This window comes from Botryllus schlosseri, chromosome 3 (assembly GCF_051294905.1).
Source record: "Botryllus schlosseri isolate E-star chromosome 3, Bs_hap1, whole genome shotgun sequence".
NCBI classification, from domain to species: domain Eukaryota; kingdom Metazoa; phylum Chordata; class Ascidiacea; order Stolidobranchia; family Styelidae; genus Botryllus; species Botryllus schlosseri.
In genome coordinates this window covers 5,086,927-5,105,995 of record NC_137238.1, presented here as the reverse complement: position 1 = coordinate 5,105,995, position 19,069 = coordinate 5,086,927, and the positions used below count along the sequence as shown (strand labels likewise).

The following is a 19,069-nucleotide window of genomic DNA, read 5'->3' as shown; positions in this document are numbered from 1 at the left end:
CCGCTGTCTATATGCGGACAGCGTCCGTTTTATTTTGGATAGTTTTTCGTTCCAAACGATGTTGGATTGGTTCGCACCATAGTGTAGTCCCAGTATTTTGATCGTGTTCTTTTTTTGTGTATCGAAGGAGTGGTGTTTTCGGGTTTGGTATTTATTTCTATTTATGTGCAGTATCTCAGTTTTGTCCTTGTTCAATTTTTGCCCCGTGGCTCTTTCGAAGCGTTCAAACTCGCTGATGACATGTTTCAGGTGTTCTTCCTTCCTCAGATATACGGTTATGTCATCTGCGTATTGCTGGACTTTGATACTGCTCTTCCCGAATCTGAAGGGCTCGATTTTCTCGTTTTTCAGTATTCTCCTTGCCAGGGGGTCACAGCTCATGGCGTATAGTGCCATGCTGAGTGGACACCGCTGGCGGATTCCCCTTTCAATTTTTATCGCATTTGTTGATCCTCCGTTTACCAGGATTTTGCTCTTGGCTGATTTATAGATGTTTTTGATCAAGCGTATCAGATGTTTAGGTAGGCGATATTTCTCCATAATTTTATATAGGTATTCATGATGGATCATATCAAAAGCCTTTTCCTGGTCCAGGTTGGCGATTATGAGTTCTTGATTTTTCTCCTTGGCTGTCTCTATGACGGCCTGTGTGTTCCTAAGGATGTCTATTATGCTTCTGTTTACTATTGTACATTTTTGGGTGTCACTGATCAAATTCGGTAAGATGGGTTTGAGTCTATTTGCCAATATGGATGTTATCATTTTATAATCAGTATTTAGTAGAGTAATGAATGGGTCGCCAGTTCTTCAGGTGTTTCGGGTGCCCTTTTTTATATATCATGATCGTAATTCCGGTTTTCCAGGTTTCGCAAAGGCCTCCGAAGGTGAATGTGTTATTGGTTAATTCTAATAGATCATTTTTGATTATGTTCCAAAAGCACGTATAAAATTCCTTTGATAGGCCGTCAGAGCCTGGGGTTTTATTTCCGTCCATGCCGAAAAGGGCGTTTTTTATTTCCGTGGTTTGGATCTTTGTGTTCAGGTCCTCTGTTTCCTCCTGTGTGATGTGAACGCCTTCAATCGCACTTAGGTAAACTTTTCGTACACGGTGATCTTCTTGTTGTGTTTTTGCCCACAGCTTTTGGTAAAATAATTCTATTTCATGCAGAGTCTCCGTACTGCTTGTGGTCTCCTTTCCGGAGGAGTTCTCTACAGTTGTAATTATTTTGCTCTCCTTCCTCTGTTTCAGTTTTTGGTAAAAATATTTAGTTGGCTTTTCGCCTTCTTCAATATCTTTGACCTTGCTCAGCCGGCATTGGTGGAGGATTTTGTCCTCCTCCATCTGCTTCAGCTTTTTGATCTTGTTTGTTACGTCTGAGACGTTGTTGTTGTCCCTTTGTAAGCGTGATATTTCGTCACGTAGTTTGTTTTCCTTGTTTATTTCCGCCTTTCTTTTTTGGCGTGCATAGAGCTGTAGATGTTTTTTTGCTCTTTTTTTGAAGTGATCCCACCATTCGTATATTGTCTCGAAGTGTGGTCTTTCTTCTATGCATTCTTTGTGTAAATCGATAATCTGTTTCTGTAGGTTTTCATCAGTGTAGTATCTTGCGTCGTTCTTACCCATATACCCATTGCCCCAGTGCTGTTGTTGGGGTTCCCTCAGTTTGAGTTTTTGGAGGTACACGTGATCCGCTAGTGTATTGATGTTATATGTGCAGGTTTGCACATGGCTGAGATATCTCTCTGCTATGTAAATTCTGTCGACTCTTCTCGAATTGAAGGTTTTGATTACGGAGTAGAGTTTTTTATTTGGATTCCTCCATCTCCACACGTCTCTTAATTTATATGTTTCTATGAATGCTTTCCAGGTCTTCGCCGCTGGGGTGAGCAGAAAATTTCTGTTGTTTTTTGAGTCCAGACTGTTACACTGTAAAAAATAAAAACCTCGATTTACCGCGAAATGTTTGGAAGCACGGTAGCCAGACATTTCGTGGTAATCTGACATTACCGTTAGTCAATGTAAATTTCACTTACACTCGTCAAGTAATCTCACTTTACACGCCAGACTGTAATGTTACAGTTACCTCCGGTATATCCAATCTACATGTTCTCCTGTACATTTGCGACCGATACTGTCATTTTACCGCCTACCTACCTACATGCTGTCCCTGTAAATCATGATTACATACCGCCTTGTAAATTCACGTGTACATCCATACCTATCGAAAAGCAACCCGATGCTAAAATATCGCAAAATTTTCTTCACATTCCCAAAATGACATTGGAACAAACTGTATATTCATTCATGATATCACGATGAAGTGGTTATCGATGGGAAAGTATTGCTGCTGGAGGTCTAATTCTTCTTTAGGAGACATGCAGTAACACGAGTGGTCTCAAGAAAAGGTGAATTAATTCCACCACCGGCCAAACTTCCCGTTGTTTCTTTTTCTCGTCCTCATTACTTCTGTGTACCTAGTATCTTGCAGTTCCACTAAAAAGAATTCATGAGTAAGTCACTATATAAAGCAAAGTTCCTAACCTAGACATGACATTATAAAGACTTGAGACAAATAGGCTAAAAAAATACAACATGTTTTGAAGTACCGGTACTGGTACATTGTGTGATGAAGGCTCCGCCTTGTACATGATATAGCAGAGATTCATGACTAACTTTATCTAATGTACTGAAGCCAAAGGTTCCTCATTTGAGGCCTGCCTAACAAATCCAGCAGTGGATAAAAAAATCTCTATGCTATGGCCCCAAAATTACATAAACAAGCCAACAGTTTCAACTCCGCGGCGGAGTATGTGGTGTCACAGTTCACTATATAAGTCGACTTATATCCCAAAATAGAACAGAGAATGCGGCGAATGAAATATTCCAATCATGAAATCAAAGTGGTGTGCACACTGCACAGTCGCAGATATTCACGGTAACAAATACTATGTAGTAGCCTACTGTACCTTTTACGATGCGTATCCCATTCAGCGTTCCTAGGAATCTTCCACGATCGTGTCCACTTTAATCAAGAACAACAAGCTTCGCTCCACCCTTTGCTCAAATCTCAATAATGGCCAGACGACGATACGACACTCGAACGATTTCGAAATAAGGGGTATTCATCCGCTGACATGCCATCAATAATATTTACTGGCCACGTTATAATATTTGACTTAGGTCATTTCTTTCTCATACAGAAACATTTACCATTACATATAGTCCCTTTCTTTTCCATCTAATTTCGTATAAATTGATATTTAGCCCAAGTGTTGTTCACTACTTACTGTACTTACTTAACGAGACGCTGCTTGTGATGTCACAGTTGTGCGTTGGTTGTTTACTACGAAGCAACGGGTGTTACAGGTCGCCTTGTCCGCCATAACAAATGGTCAACTGAGCATGAGGTGCTGATATTTCTAGTTTCCCGAACAATATTAAACATCCTAAACTGATTTTCTAACTTATCAGCCCTATCCGTAACAACGAATGTAACCAGCGAGAACGGCCGTATAGCCACAGCCTTATAATATAATATAATGGCTATGGTGTAACCACATTAGCTACGATTGTCAGTTGTTTCTTGTACCCTACTATGTACTATACTGAAATTGGTACTGGGGCCAACAATTTCCGTACGACACGCCCCAGTTTTGCGAACGAGGTTGAATCAGGTTAAATCACCCCGAGAATGATATATCAGTAACATTCAGTTCCACGTATATATTGGCTGCAGCGATTATGAAGCTAATCAATCTTCCCAATAGCCTGGTAAACTGCTGTTACGAGTAACTGTCAGTAATTTTGCGAAGATATTCTTGAAACTTGACTTCACAGCTAAAATAAGGTAATATTACATATCAAAATATATAATTACAAGCTACGCACAGTTATTGGCTGCGACCGATAATTCGTTGTAAAATTTACAGAGATTTCTCAGTAAATCTACCAGATTTTTTACAGTGTAGTTAATATGTTAAAGTCGCCGCAAATTATGGCGCTGTCTGCGTGGGGTTCGATGCGCTGTGTTAGTATCTTGAAGACGTCCGTTTGATTCCTCCCCACATCAGGCGGCCCATATACATTGTATATGTATTTTGGCTGGTCGTCCTCTTTGTTGGTTAATTTAATCATTTGTATTCGATCTTCTATTATGGTGGTATTCTCTATGGTATGGTTGATCTCTAATTCCTTTTTTACGAGCATCGCAGTTCCCTGGTAGTAGTGTTTTTTATTCCCTATTTTGTCTGTCCAATGCTGTCCGTTATCGATGTGGTTTGGGATGTATGTCCAGTTATTCTGTTGGGCCCAGTTGTTTATTCTTTTTTTATCCCCCCTATGAGTTTCTTGGATGCAAAGGATATTACATCTTTTGTTATTTTTTAAGAAACATTTGAGCTTGTAAAAATGAGCGTTAAGCCCGTTTATGTTGAGAGAGATGATATCGAGAGCCATTGGATAGCGGAGGGGGCTGGGTTACTATTTCGGTTTTCTATTTTTTTTTGTCCGGGCTTGGCTTCGCCAGCTTACGTCTGCTTTTGCTAGACGTTGGCAAAGTTGGGCTCCGTGTTTCGGCGCTTCTTTTATTTGGTGAGCGTTGTGCTGCACTAAAGAATTCCTGTTCCGTGAAACGACTAACTTCAAATCTTTGTCGAAGGATCGACGTTTGGCTATTCCTGTCTTTGTTCAAGGTGTGTTTTGGCTTTTTGCTGCCTTGGCCGTTATCTAGCTGTGTTTGACTTTCGTCTCCACTTGTGTCTATTTGTAGATCTCCAGCTTCACTTTCTTGTTGTGAACCTGGAATGATCGTTTCGTCGAGTTCACTTGGTGCTTGCGAGTTTTCCTCTAGGTTAAAGAAGTCTACTACTGGTTCCTCTTCTTCATTATCATCTTTTTCTTCCTCTCCTTCTGTTTCCTCATTCTCTGTCTCCTCAACATCTGCCTCACTTGGTGCAGGGGTTGGGCTCTGTTCTTCGTTGTTTTGTTCGGGTTCAGGTTCATCTAAGACTTCCATATCTGTTTGTGTGATGTGTTCATCTACCTTCAGTGTTTTCCTCTGATTTGTGACTGTTTGTTGTTCTTTTTTGTTTGGACACTCGTGTCGACGATGCCCTGTTTGTTTGCAAAGGAAACAGACTGTTGTGTTTGGACATTGACTTGCCGTGTGTCCTCTCTGCAGGCACTTGAAACACGTCTCGTTTCCTTCGTCGTTAGGTGTATATACTTTACAGGGTGCTTGCCCTAGGTAAATAAAAGACGGGAGTCTTCCCGGTATGTAATCTTCCATACTGATTTGCCTGTACCCATTTTGCAGGTTAGTGCCCCTGTGATATATCAGTTTGATGTCACGGACCGTGCCGCAGTTGTATTGTGCGATTTTGTTTCTGATTTCGCGTTCTTCCACCTCCGTTGGCACAGCTCTGATGTTGACTTGTGCCGCCGGTGGCCTGGGCTTTCTAACGTACATCGTACCGTTTGCGAGGTTGATTCCCGTGATTGTTTTCTCGAGGAACTCTTCGCGAATCGTCTCTGTCTGTGGGTGTGTGTGAAAAGATATGTTGAACGTTGTTCTGCCGATTTGGAAGATAGAAGCGATGTGTTCACTGTATTCCTTGAGTGCAGGGTGAGTGGTGATAGCATCTATCACTTCTGTTGTCTGGCAGTCAAGTGGCGTTGTTATGTCCAGTGATCTAGGCCTGTTCCCGTATGTAATTTGATGATTTCCCTGTCCTGTTAATGCGTTTGCATAAGCCATCTTACTGTCTTTCTGTCTATCTATCGAACGCAAGGCAAGGCGTTTCCAGACGCTCGCGAAATCGATACTAACGTCTCGATGGGCGTAGGCTGCTCGCTCAAGAGGCACGGTAAGATCGAACGATACTCGCCAGACGGCTGACGTCAGGCGAGTTCACTCGAGGTTAAGAAGGCAGTCTCTCGACGTCTCTAGAGAGAGGCGCTAGAGTGAAGTCAGACTCTCCTAGACTTGGCTCGAGAGAGAGAGCCAAGACTAGGAGAGGGAGAGCTCGACAAGTCTTGACTCGAGAGGGAGAGTCAAGACCTGAAGAGAGTTGAGTCTAAAGGAGACTCGAAGTTCGTCGCCGGCAAAGAGAGAGAAAAGAAGTAAAGTAGAAGTAGCCTAAGAAGACGTTCTATCCTAGGTACGGCAGTAGTACGGTACAATATAAATAAGTTTTACGGTAGTTTAGCTACAGTGGCCGCAGCGGCTCAATCGACGGGTCTTTAAATCTGAAACAAGCCGTTAATACTTACGCGAACCTTATAACAACCAAATACTCCAATTTCTTGGAGCTTTCAGAATTTATAAAAAGTGTCCGCTCCATAGAGGTATTTTTTTTTTTATTTTTATACGGCTCTCCGTATCCGCCGGCGTTTGGCAGCCCTCTCTGAGACTAGGGCTACCTCCCGCCGGGGTCTTTATTACACATTTTATTTATTTTTGATTTTTGATTTTTCTAACTTAAAGGTTTTTAAACTGGTACATTTGAACATAACTTTTAACGGTTTCTTCTTATGTTTTCACTCATGTGTTTATTCTTCTTACTGGAGTAGAGGGTGTGTACCTTAGTACAACCAACTACTCCAATTTATCCGATTTTTGATATTTCCGTATTTCCGTTGGTGGAGCGAAGGCCAACCGCTGGTTGCGTGCAGTTGGGGGGTTCTTTGTCGTCGCCTCCCCACTCTCCTGAAGAGATTTTTGTTGTTTTTATCTCTTTAGTTTCCGTTGAGTTGGCCAAACTTGCGTTTGGGCTCCCGTTGGGGGGGTGATTTATGTTTCGTTCTCATTTTTTGTCTTGTTTTTGTGTTTTAAGTCAATTTGTCTATGTTGTCAAGTATATAGTTTGTGTGTGTGTCAGCTGTTATACGGCTGACTCTTCTTTTGATTTTGTTTATTATCTTTTTTGTTATATTTTCATCCGCAACTTTTCTATTTTCAATATCAAGTGATATTTTGAAGTTGATGATGCTTTTTTTGTAGATGGACAGGATTGTCCAGTCCATTTTTCGATTTCCGATGTTGAAGAGTATATTGTTGGTACTTATACTCCTCCCAATTATCTTCTCTAGGTGGGTTATGATTTTTTTTGCATATCTGCATGACGTCAGGATGTGCTTTGCGTCGTCATTATCCGCGTTACAAAATTTGCACTTTAGGTCTAGCGCTTTCCCGGTTGTTGTGTGGGTTATGTTTCGGCTGCGTTTTTTATTGCCGAAAATGTACGCGTTGTGTGCAGTTTTGAAATTTATGATAAGTTCTTGATTCGTAATAGTTTTTTGGGCTTGATATTGTGTTTGGATGATCTTCTTCCAGTTTATATCTTTCCCTTCTTCCGTTTTTATAGTTGGTCTGTTTTCTTTTAGACATTTTATTGCTTTATATAAGCTTTTATGCGTAGCTTCCTGCCACTCCTCTTCATCGAATTCTATTTTCTTACTAAGTTCGATACTGTCAATCCATTTTCGGGGGACAGGGTATTTGTGAGGTTCCGTATTTTTATACAGTCGCTCGTTTATTTGTTTTATTCTTGTCCCGATTTCGTATATCGCATATTGGTGCCATATTTCATTCGGTTTTTCTATTTTCTTCAATTCGAGTATTTTCTCTACTTCGCAGGCTTTTATTTTAGATTCGACATCGGGTATTTCAAATCCGCCTCGTTCTTTCTCCGCTATTAATGTTTTCCTCGATATTGATTCCATTTTTTCCGGATTCCAGATAAAATTAAAATACATCTTTTCTATTTGTTTTTGATATTTTTTTGGCATCTCAATTACTCTGGCATTATATATGATGAGGCTGGACGCCATGGAGTTGAGGATTGTTTTCTTCCCCACCCAGGATAATCGTCTTTGTTTATAAGCATTGAGAATTCGCTTTATTTTCATAGTGCGTATATCCCATGTTTCTCTTTCTTGATTTACACCATATATTTGACCGAGTATTTTAATACTTGGTTTTATTAGGTGTTTGTATTGGAATCTATTGGTTAGGGTACCGCGTCTCGGTGGGATGTGTAGGATTTCAGTTTTATTGGCGTTCAATTTTTGTCCTGTCGCTCTTGCGTATCGTTCGAATTCTTGGAATATCATTTCGACGTCTTTTTCTTGGGTGAGGTAGCAGGTCAGGTCATCAGCGTACTGCTGTAACCTGATCGTGCTCTTTCCCAGTCTAAAAGCCTGGATGTTTCGGTTATTTTCAATTTTTCGGGCTAGGGGATCGCTGCAGATGGCGTATAGCGCCATACTTAGCGGACACCCCTGCCTTATTCCTCTTTTTAGATGTATTTTTCCCGTAAGGGCTCCGTTAACGAGTATTCTGCTGTTTGAAGTGCTGTATAGTTTTTTTATTAGGTTAATGATGTTCCCAGGGAGGCGGTATCCCTCCAAAATTCTATACATATATTCATGATTTATTTTATCAAAGGCTTTTTCCTGGTCAAAATTGACCAGGAATAGCTGTTTGCCTCGTTCTTTTGCGTAGTCCACCGCGGCTTGGGTGTTTCTGAGTACATCAGTGATCTTTCTACCCTTTATGCCGCATTTTTGTGTATTGAGTATCACGTCAGGTAATATTCCTTTTAGTCTGGCTGATATAATTGCCATTAGGATTTTATAATCAGTGTTAAGTAATGTGATGGGCCTCCAGTTATTGAGGTTTGCGGGGTTACCTTTTTTATATATTATCGTGGATATCCCATCCGCCCACGTTTCGCATATGCCTCCAAATATATACGCGTTGTTGATTACGTCTAGGAGGTCTTTTTTAATCACTTTCCAGAAGGTGGCATAGAACTCTCTGGGTAGGCCATCCGACCCGGGAGTCTTGCCACCTTCCATCTTCTGTATTATTGCTTTTATTTCTTCTTCGGTTATTTGGGTTTCCAAGTCTATTCTTTGCTCTTGGGATATTTCTATCCCTTCCACTTGTTCAAGGTACTTTTCCTGGAGGCCTGTGTTAGTGTATTCGGTTTTATTCCACAGTTTTGTGTAATAATCCTCTACAGTTTTAATAACCTCTTCTTTGGTGGTTATTTCCATATCATTTTCATTGACCACACTATTAAGTACTTTTCTCTCTTTTCTTTGCTCTATTTTTTGAAAAAAGTATTTAGTTGGTCGTTCGCCCTCTTCTAGATCTTTTATTTTGTAGAGCTGGGCTTGATGTCTAGTCTCGTCATCTTCGAGCCTCTTTATTTGTTTGATGGCTTCGAAGGGGTCCTCGTCCGTGTTTGGGTCGTTTTGGATTCGACCTATTTCCTCTCTCAATGCTTCTGTTTTTTGGTTGGTTTCGACCCTTTTGGTCCAGCTGTGATGTTTTAGCAGCTTTTTAATTTCTCTTTTAAGGTAATCCCACCATTCGTATACATCATTGTACATTGGTTTTCTTTCTGTACATTTTAGGTGGACCTCTTCTATTTCTTTGTAGAGCTCTTCATTGGAGTAATGCCTGGGATCACTTTTCCAGGTTCCATTACCCCATTTTATGTTGTTTGCCGACTCTTCTATTGTTATTTTTTGAAGAAAGATGTGGTCCGAGATGGTGTTAAGTTGGTATGTTATTCTTTTGACTCTCGTTAGGAGTCTTTCTGAGACGTAGATCCTGTCTATGCGCCTCGATTGTCTTGTCTTCATGATCGTATATAGTTTTTTTGTTGGGTTTCGCCAACGCCATGCGTCCCTGATTTTATAAATTTCCGTAAAGGACTTCCAGATTTTGGCCGCGGGTGTTAGCTTAAAGTTCTGGATGTTTTTCGAGTCTATTTTTGCGGTGACTATGTTAAAGTCACCGCAGACTATTGTGGTGTCTGGGTGTTTTTCAAGTTCCGATATTATTTCATTATAGAATGTTGTTTGGTGTCTTCCAACATCGCTTGGTCCGTATATATTATATACAGAGGTGTTTTCGTTCGTTTCTTTATGCGTAAGTTTTAGCGCTTGGGCCCTATGTTCTTTTATAATCTGGTGATCAATTCCGAATTTGGTTTCTATTTCTTTTTTAATAACTATACTCGTTCCTCTATAATAGAGTTTTTTCCCTTCTTCTGTATCCGTCCAAATTTGTCCTGTGTTAATATGGTTTGGGTAGTATAGGTATCCGTTTTTTTCTGTCCATTTTCCTATTTTATTTGTATCTACCCTGTGAGTCTCCTGAAAGCATACTATATTCCAGTTTTTTTCTTTTTTAAGGAAGTTTTTAACTTTGAACCAGTGGGTGTTAAGCCCATTGGCGTTTAGGGATAGTATGCTTAGGCTAGAATCCATTTTCATTGGGATGGGGGAAGACTTGAGGGAAGCTCTAGTTTCTTACGAGATTTGTGGCTTTTATTCCTCGCTTCTGATGGACTGCGTTCGTCCAGGCTTCGCTTACTTGGAGAGTGGTTTCTACTGCTGAAGAATTCAGCTTCGGTAAAGGTCCTGTTCTCGAAGTGTTTTGCCATTCTGGCCATGTGGCTTGGTCTGTGTGGCTGTTTGATCGCTTTCTTTGGCTTGTTTTTATTTGGATTTCTGTTTTGTTGTGTTTCCTCTTCACTAGTAACTATTGTTAGTTCGTCTTCTGTTCCGCTAGAGCTGTCTATGTCTGCCTGCGATGCGGGTATTATGGTTTTATCGTGTTCGCTGGTCTTTGGTGATGCCTCGCATTCAGTAATTTCCCTGAAGAGGTCTTCCATTTTTTCAGCGTGTGTGTCTGTTTCCTCTATTTGTGTGTCAGCGTCGCTTGTGTCGGTCTCATGGACTATTTGTGTTGTGGCTTGCATTTGCTGCCATTCGACATTTGACAGCTCTGTTTTTTCCGCTTCGGGCTGCGGCGCGTCTTCCAATTCAGGCAGAGTCTCTTCTTCCATTGCTGCTTGTTGGTTTTGGCTGTCGTTGGATAGCGGAAGGGTTTGTTGTATTTGGTTCGCTACGTTTTGTTCATTTTTAGGGCACTGGTCTCGTCTGTGTCCAGTTTCTTTGCATATGAAGCAAGCCGTTTGATTTGGGCATGCTGTAGCAATATGGCCTCTTTGGAGGCATCTGAAGCAGGTCTCATTGCCTTCATTGTTTGGTGTATATATTTTACACGGAGCCTGCCCTAGATAGACAAAGGGCGGAAGCTTTCCAGGTTCGTAGTTTTCTATTGTCACCTGCCTGTAGCCATTGTATAGGTTTGTTCCTTTGTGGTAAATCGGCTTTATTTCTTGCACTGTGCCGCATTTGTATTGGTTTATCTTTCGCCGTATTTCTGCTTCTTCCACTTCCGTGGGTACGGCTCGTATGTTTATTTGTGCTGCGGGCGGTCTCGGTCTCTGTATGTACATTAATCCTTTTGCTGTTCTTATTCCATTGTCTGTGTTCGAGATGAAGGCATCTCGGAGTGATTCAATTGGCGTATCTTTGTTGAATGTCAGATTGAAGGTTGTTCTGCCAATCTGAAAAATCGACGCAATTCCTTCACTGTGTTGCTTCAGGTGTGGATGCGTTAAGATAGCGTCTATAACCTCTGCTGTCTGGCTATCCGGCGGTGCTAGTATATCTAAGGACCTAGGCCTATTTCCGTAGGTAATCCTTTGATAGTTTCCTCCTGTTATGGCATTTGCGTATGCCATGTTGCGTCGTTGTTAGCGCGTTGTTTGCAGCGTTGTTTAGCGCTTTATACAGCGCGAAGGAAGCGATACTACAGTTACGATAAGGGCGTTTTGTATACTGGCAGAGGAATCGTACGATGTCTGTCTAGACGTCTAGGCGTACGGCAGCGAAAGGTAATTAAGAGGTGTCTGACGGCTGACGTCAGACAAAGGTTAGTGAAGACGGTCTCTCGACGTCTCAAGGGAGAGACGCGAGAGAGGTGAAAGTAGAGACTTGACTCAAGAGAGAGTCAAGTCTCTAAAGAAAAGACTCGACAAGTTCTGACTCACGCGGTCGAGTCAGAACCTGAAGAGTATAGACTCCGACTAGAGTTGACTCACGAAGACGAGTCAAGCTCTAGTGGAGGTAGATACAGACTCCTTGAGACTCGACCGCAAAGAGCAGTCAAGTCTCAGGAGGGAGAGGTGATGAGTCTGAAGGAGACTCGAAGGTGAAGTTGAAATCCCACGTCGATGAAAAGTAGGAGGAAAAAGGAAGTAACCTAAGTGAAAGAGTTACACTAAGTACTATACCTATTTACTACTATTTACGGTAGTTGCCACCGCGGCTCTGGATCACCTTAATACAACCAAATACTCCAATGGTTCACTGCCTCGTCAGGTAAGTATCTTTTTTTTTTTTTTTTTTCGCTTCACGATTTTGCGTGTCATCCTTGCGCAGGGGCCATGCTAATCTTCTCTGTATCGTTCCAATTTTAGTATGTGTACCGCCAAGCTCCATAGAGGTAGGCTATTGTAGCTCAGAGACTCAGACTCAGAGACAGAGAGAGTAGCCTATTTAAACGCTAGACTATACTAATAGTTACGGTTACTAGGTAATGCTCAAGCGGCTCCGGTTCGTTCCACGTATCTGAAAAAGCCGTTAGTAGTACTCACCCGTGCGATACCTTTTTTTTTTTTTTTTTTTTTTTTTGCGGCTCGCCGTATTCGCTGCCTTTGTTCGACCCTCTCTTAGATGTAGGGTCGCTTCCAGGTCAGGATTTTTATTACATATTATTTTAAACTAAGGCAACTGGTTTTTAAATTAATATAAATTTTTACCTTACCACAACCAACTACTCCAACAGGTGGAGTGGGTAGGTTTGGCGTATTTCTGCTTGTGGTTAGGTAGCAGTTCACCTGTTGCGAACAGGTCTGAGGTTTTGGTTCTGCCCCTCCCCACTCTCTTGGAAGGATTTCAGCCTTTTTTCTTTTTTAGACTGTTGATGGATTTACCAAACTTGTGTTTGGAACCCATCTTGGTCAGGGGTTTTAAGATATTTCTTCTAAAATCTTGTTTTTTAGGTTTTGCATCTCACTGCACAGGAGAGTTTTGTTGAAAAGTCTCTTTTTCGCTGTTGATACAATTCTGTTGTATATGTTTTTTGCTAAATTATCTTTGTCAGTTTCATTTTCATTTGTCCTGTCTAGTTCGAGCCGGTGTTTGAGTGTTTGGGTTTTATACATCGCAATTATGAAGTTTGATTGTTTCGTGTTGGTTTTAGTGGGTTTTGCGTATAATACGTTGCTCCTGTGCAGTGATATTTTTTTTTCGTTTTTCCTTAAAAGATTTTTAAGGAGGGCGAGGATAGACTTGGCTGCACTGCATTCCCACAGGATGTGAGCAGTGGTTTCACAGTGGTGTCCGCACTGTCTGCAGTCCAGCCTTGCCATTCCGCCCGTTTTCGTTGTTTTTATATTATGTTTTTCCCGGGTCGCTCCGAAAAGGTACCCTTCGTGGGCGGCTCTAAAGCCCATTATTTTTTCTCCATTTTTTATAAGTTGATCTTCTCCTGGAAGATCGTACAGAAGTTTTGCCCAATTGGCTTGGGGGGTGTTTGGATTAGGGGTGGTGTTATTGTTTCGGAGGGCCTTGTAGATCTGTTTTTGGGTGGCCTCCTTCCACTCGTCCTTCGTCCAGTTAAGGGATTTCTTGATGGCAAGCATTTCTGCCCACTCCTGGTTGAGGAGGTCCCTGTTGGGTCTATTGTTGTTGTACCGACCCTGGTTATATTCTTTTATTTTCGAGCCCAGGCAGTAGAGCGCGTGGTGGTGCCAGAACTGTCTGGGCTCTTCTAGTTGTGCCATGATTGTTATTTTCTCTGCCCTACATGCTTGTACCCTGCTTCGCACATGGGGCAGGTTGAATCCCCCTTCCTTAATTTCTCTGACCATGCTTTCTCTTCTTATGACCTCAATCTTTTCAGGTGCCCACAGAAATTTACAAATTAGGTCCTGGAGCCGGGCAATGGTGCTTTCAGGTGGTGGACAGGTTTTTGCCTGGTATGTGATGTTTGGTGTAATTACGGTGTTGGCTATTATTTTTCTGCCATACCAGGTTAGGCTTCTGCGGTTATTATTGTGGCAGGTCTGCTGGATCTTACGAATAGCTTTATCCCAGTTTAGGGTGACCTGGTTCTCTCCTATGTACTGTCCAAGGACCTTGATTGCCGGTTTTTTGAGTTTCATTAGATTTTGGTACAGAAATTCGTCTTTTGGTCTGTTGATTTGTAGTATTTCTGTTTTTTCCAAATTGAGTTGTTGTCCGGTTGTTTTCTCTAGGTTTTCGAATTCTGCTCGGGTTTGTTTAATTGACTCGTAATCTCTTGTGAGTATGGTAAGGTCATCAGCATATTGCTGGACCTTGACGGACTCACCTCCAAGACTTATATGCCTCTTATTAATGGGTTATTTCTAATTCTTTGGGCGAGCGGTTCGGATGCAAGTACGTATAGATAGGTACTTAAGGGGCATCCTTGGCGGATGCCTCTTTTGATGGTGATTGGTTCCGTTTATGCTCCGTTGATCCGTTAATGCTCCGTTGATAACGATCTTACTAGTGGAGGCTTGGTAGATGCTCCTGATCAGTTTTGTCAGGTTTCTCCCGAGTCCAAATCTTTTCATGATATGAAATAATGACTCGTGTGAGACCATATCAAAGGCTTTCCTTTGATCAAAATTACATACGATAAGTGGGGTGTTTTTGTTTTCAGCCAGTTCTTTTGCGGCCATTATATTGCGCAGGACGTTCCTTATTTGACGTCCTGGGATCGAGCATGTTTGGGTGGTACCAATGATGTCTGGCATTATATTTTTTATTCTGCTGGCCAAGATGCTGGCCATGATTTTATAGTCGCTGTTAGACAAATTGTCTAACGATCGCGCGTCTCTCTTTTTTGGTACGATGACTACCTGTGTGTCTCCCCATGTTTTGGGGAAGGTGGAGAAGCACAGTGCGTTGTTGTATACCTCTGTTAAGATGTTTTTTAAGATGTTAAAAAAAGAGGCGTAGAATTCCGATGATAATCCAGCGGGTCCTGGCGTGGTTGAGGTTTTTTGTGACGATATTGCTGTCTCAATTTCTTCCTCTGTTATGACCTGATCTTGTTCGTTTTGTTGGTCATTTGTTATTTTCTTGGTGAGGACGTTTGTCATTTCCTCTATACTGCCTGCTGGAGATTTATGGTCTATGCCCCACAATCGATGGTAATATTGTTGGGTGTACGTGAGGATGTTGTTTTTTCCCTATCAGTTCGTTGCTTACATTCGTGAGCTCCGTTATAGCCTTTTGTTTTTGTTTTAGTTTTAGTTTGTCATAGAATTCTTTAGTGGGCTTCTCCCGATCTTCCATTTGGTTCTTGTATTCGAGATTCATTAAGAATTCAATTTTGGCTTTTTCTATGTTCTCAATTTCGTTTAGCAATTTATTCCTGGTGTCTATTGTTATGTCTGGGTTTTACAGCATTCTTTTCTTTTGGTTTATTTATTGGTTTTCTTTTCGCTTCTTATCGATGCCGTAACGGCTCGATATTTGTTTAATTTTGTTTTTCAGAGCGTCCCACCACTCTTGGATGTTAGGAAAGGCTGTTTTTTCCAATTCAAATGTCTCTATGGTGTTTTGTATACTTGCTAAGACAGATTGTTCTTCCATGTTCCTCTGCCCCATTTTTCCAGGTGCTTTGGTTGAAAGATCATTTCAACAAAGTGTGAGTGGTTTGACAGCGGGTTGACTGGATATGTTATACGCCTAACGTCAACTAAAAGTTCTTTGTTGACGTAGATTCTGTCAACTCTTCTGTTATTCGTGCGCGCGTTTGACGTATATATCCTAGTTTTAGGGTATGTCCATCTGAACACATCAACAATGTTGTTGTTTTTAATGTGCTCCTTCCATACTGTGGCTGCTGGCACTTCAGTGTACTGGTGTGATTGCTCAGCGTCGATTGGTCTAGTGATCATATTAAAGTCTCCTAGAATAAACAAATGCGTCCGGGTGACCTTAAGGTTGTTGGTTAGGTGATTATAGAATTCCCGTTGTTTTGTTCTTACAGATGGAGGAGCATAGACATTTAATATCGTGATTGTCTTGTCTGTATTTTCCCCGGTAACTATTATTTGATGCGTTCGGTGAGGTATGAGAATTTCATGTTGAATTATGCAGTTCTCGGGAATCCATGCTTCTTTAACTAATATAGCGGTTCCTTGGAAGTACAGCCTTGGTTTGTTCTTGTTTGGGCTGGTCCATGCGTCGTCTATATCTAGCAGAGGTGGTTAGTAACGAAGTACTTCTACTTTTTAGAAGTACTTAAGTAGTTTTCCTCTACTTCTGGTACTTACTCAAGTAGATCTGATTTTTGCTACTTCTACTTCGTAATATTTTGTGATCTACTTACTTACTTTTCGCTATTTTCAGTTTGTCAAGTAGAAGTAGTTTAATCCTCCAATCAGTAAGATAGCATAAGAAGTTTCGGGGCTGTTTTCACGGAGTATCAACATTTAATTTTCATAAAAAGTGAGTAAAGCCCAGAATTTTCGTCGCGCTTCGCGCTCAGTGGACCTGGACACGGAAGTATGATTTTGCGAAAGTATCGGTGATTATAAATTAGGTAGCGGGTTGGCGTGGTTCCGTTCACACTGCATTATCGCCCTTTGCCCATATGAAATATTTCATCACAGTAAATATGACTCATCATAATGTTTGAAACTGATGTTTCGCAATCGAACATTCACTATCGCAATCTAGTAGTCCATGCCATTTTTTTAGTTTTAGTGTTGTTTTAGCATACCACCTTTGAAACTTTCTCGACTAAAGACATGAATTACATTTTCCGCTTTTAGAAGTAGTATTTATATTTCGCTTTCAATTCGCAGTATCATATACTTTGAGTTCTATTTAATATCATCTCTTTTATCTGGATAACATAAATGTTGAAGTACAAAAGCAAGTGTTAAATATCCGGAAATAAAGCCACACAATATGGCATTTTTACGATCCACCATATTTTTCATTAAAGTTTAGCCTACTAATCGCGCAATGTTTACACCGTATCCTACATAACTTCTCCGTATTGCTCTTCGACTATAACACTACGTGCCTTATAATATGGGGGAGTGCGCGCTACCATGATGATTTCTAAAACGTGCTGTTCGATTAAACAGAGGATTAATATCGCATTTCCATATCAATACTGTCCTTTTCATCCCATGATGCAGACGAATGCTTATGCTGTCGAAAATTGAATACCTCCTGGTGTGCATCAATATGAATCAAGCTCGGCACCTTTCGCATAGTTCAATTTGCACCTTGTGACAATCCATGCGAACGAATTACAATCGTTTTTACAACTACTTACTTACTTGAGTATATTTAAAGTCAGTAAATTCTACTTCTACTTCAAGTAGTTTTAGATTGCTTATGGAAGAAGTACTTCTACTTGTACTTGAGTAGATTTTTTCGTCGCTACTTCTACTTCTACTTGAGTAGCTTTCTTGACTACTTTGACCACCTCTGATATCTAGTGCGTTAAGGTATGTTCTATAGCCATTTTCGGTGGCCCAAGAGGTAAATTTGCGTGTTTTAACCTTGTGCACCTCCTGTATGCAAAGCACGTCAGTGTCTTTTGCTTTGACAAAAGCTGTAAAGCTGTTCCAGTGGAATTCTACACCATTCATATTGATAGAGACAAATGATGTTGGTGGTGGGACGGTGAATTTATTCTTTGAAGAGGTTTTTTAGGTCCTTGTCTGCTATACCTTGCCTGCGTTGTTTACTCAAGGGCTTCGGAGGAACTGCTGGTCTGTTCCTGTTTAGTTGGACGATTTCATCCGAACTGTTACTCCTACTTCTTTTAATAGGTGAAGATTGCAGGTTTCGGAGGTAGTATGACGATACCCTGTAGGGTATGGGGTTTGTCAGGGATTTTCGCCTTGATCGTAAGGCTGGCGAAGTTGGGGTAGGTATCTTCGTGCTTTCCTGGAAGGTGTGTTGGGATATATCTTCCCATATCGAGTCCGTCAACGAATCTCCAACCAGGTGTGTGCTTTTATCGACAGTGTTTCTGGGGTTTTCGGTTTTATTATCGTCACTGTCAGGTGTTTCCTGGATTTGGAGTTCACCTGGAGTGTTTTCTTCGCTTTCTTCGCTTTCTTCTTCTATGCTGTCATTGATTTGTTGTTTTTCATTTTCTTCGTCAGATCTGTTTATTATACATTCGTTGTCATCACTTTCGTGTGTTTGTTCTTCTTCTTCTTCTTCGTGTATTGGTTGTGTGTTGTTTTCAGGGATGTTATGTATTTCCGCTTCGACCACCATTTTGTTGTGCTGCTCTTCAATTGTAGGATAGTTTTCCTTCAATTGTGGGCAGACTACTCTTTTACGGCCTGTCTGATGACAGTGAAGACATGTCAGGTCGTTGGTACAATTTCTAGCGATGTGTCCGTGCTGTAGACACTTGTTACATATCGCTACTGTTTGTTCTCCGGGCGGAAGAAAAACCTTGCAGTTAAAACCGCGTATCTTGAGATACTGCGGTATCCTGCCTGCTTCGTAATCAGCAATGAGCACTTTTCTGTACCCATTGTGATACTGTGTCTTGCTGCGGTTCACTCGTAATACTTTGATCACTTTGCCGCACTGGTATAGGGCTAGAAGAATTGCTATTTCTGAATCCATCGCTTCCGTTGGGACGGCGCGTATGTTTATGATTTTCAGAGGCTTACTAGCGTCTTTGACTCTCAGGTTGCCATTGGCAGATGTTATGCCATTTTGGCACGCTGTGAGTATGTTATTCTTGATGGTTTGTGCATCCGGTGTATCCTTGACTGTTATATTAAATGTTTCATAGCCAATTTGGTACATGGAATCAATATTATCCAATAGAGGCTCCAGAGGCTCGTGCGCTAGTACGGCTTGAAAGACCTCGCTGCCTTGCATGTTGTTCGGTATTTCCACGTCTAGCGAGCGTGGTCGCTGTCTTTTCATGTTGTAGTTGTAGAAGGAATCTATTGTATAGTAGAACACGCTTCTGTACCTGACTGCTGACTCGTTTCTACACTGTTTTAGTGTTGTTATAAGGATGCTGTAGAGCGTTTATCCGCGCTTTGCTGAAGGCGATACTGCAGTTTCGGTCTGCGAAGAATCGTACGATGACTGTCTAGAGCA

General features: G+C 41.3%; 2 protein-coding genes, 1 long non-coding RNA gene and 1 other non-coding gene across 4 annotated transcripts in view; 1 reads left to right on the top strand and 3 right to left on the bottom strand.

The window, feature by feature from the left end:
* The window catches only part of LOC145436620 (uncharacterized), a 251,531-nt gene extending 249,512 nt beyond the window's left edge, over positions 1-2,019 (top strand). The window contains exon 3 of the long non-coding RNA XR_013914349.1: positions 1,919-2,019. This is a non-coding gene — a long non-coding RNA (uncharacterized LOC145436620). The remainder of the gene's footprint in view (positions 1-1,918) is intronic.
* The window catches only part of LOC145436601 (L-rhamnose-binding lectin ELEL-1-like), a 119,924-nt gene extending 107,700 nt beyond the window's left edge, over positions 1-12,224 (bottom strand). The window contains exon 1 of the mRNA XM_080313990.1: positions 12,209-12,224. The gene's annotated coding sequence lies outside the window, so the exon portion shown is untranslated. The remainder of the gene's footprint in view (positions 1-12,208) is intronic.
* LOC145436585 (uncharacterized) lies at positions 2,277-5,816 on the bottom strand. The gene is made up of 2 exons (XM_080313965.1): positions 2,968-5,816; positions 2,277-2,494 (listed from the first exon to the last, which is right to left on the bottom strand). The coding sequence occupies exon 1, from the start codon at positions 5,754-5,756 to the stop codon at positions 4,494-4,496; it is 1,263 nt and encodes a 420-aa protein (XP_080170091.1). The 5' UTR covers positions 5,757-5,816; the 3' UTR covers positions 2,277-2,494; positions 2,968-4,493.
* A 41-nt stretch (positions 12,225-12,265) lies between the features above and the next one.
* LOC145436669 (U6 spliceosomal RNA) lies at positions 12,266-12,368 on the bottom strand. The gene has a single exon (XR_013914394.1). It is a non-coding gene; the product is annotated as a U6 spliceosomal RNA (small nuclear RNA).
* Positions 12,369-19,069: the final 6,701 nt, after the last annotated feature.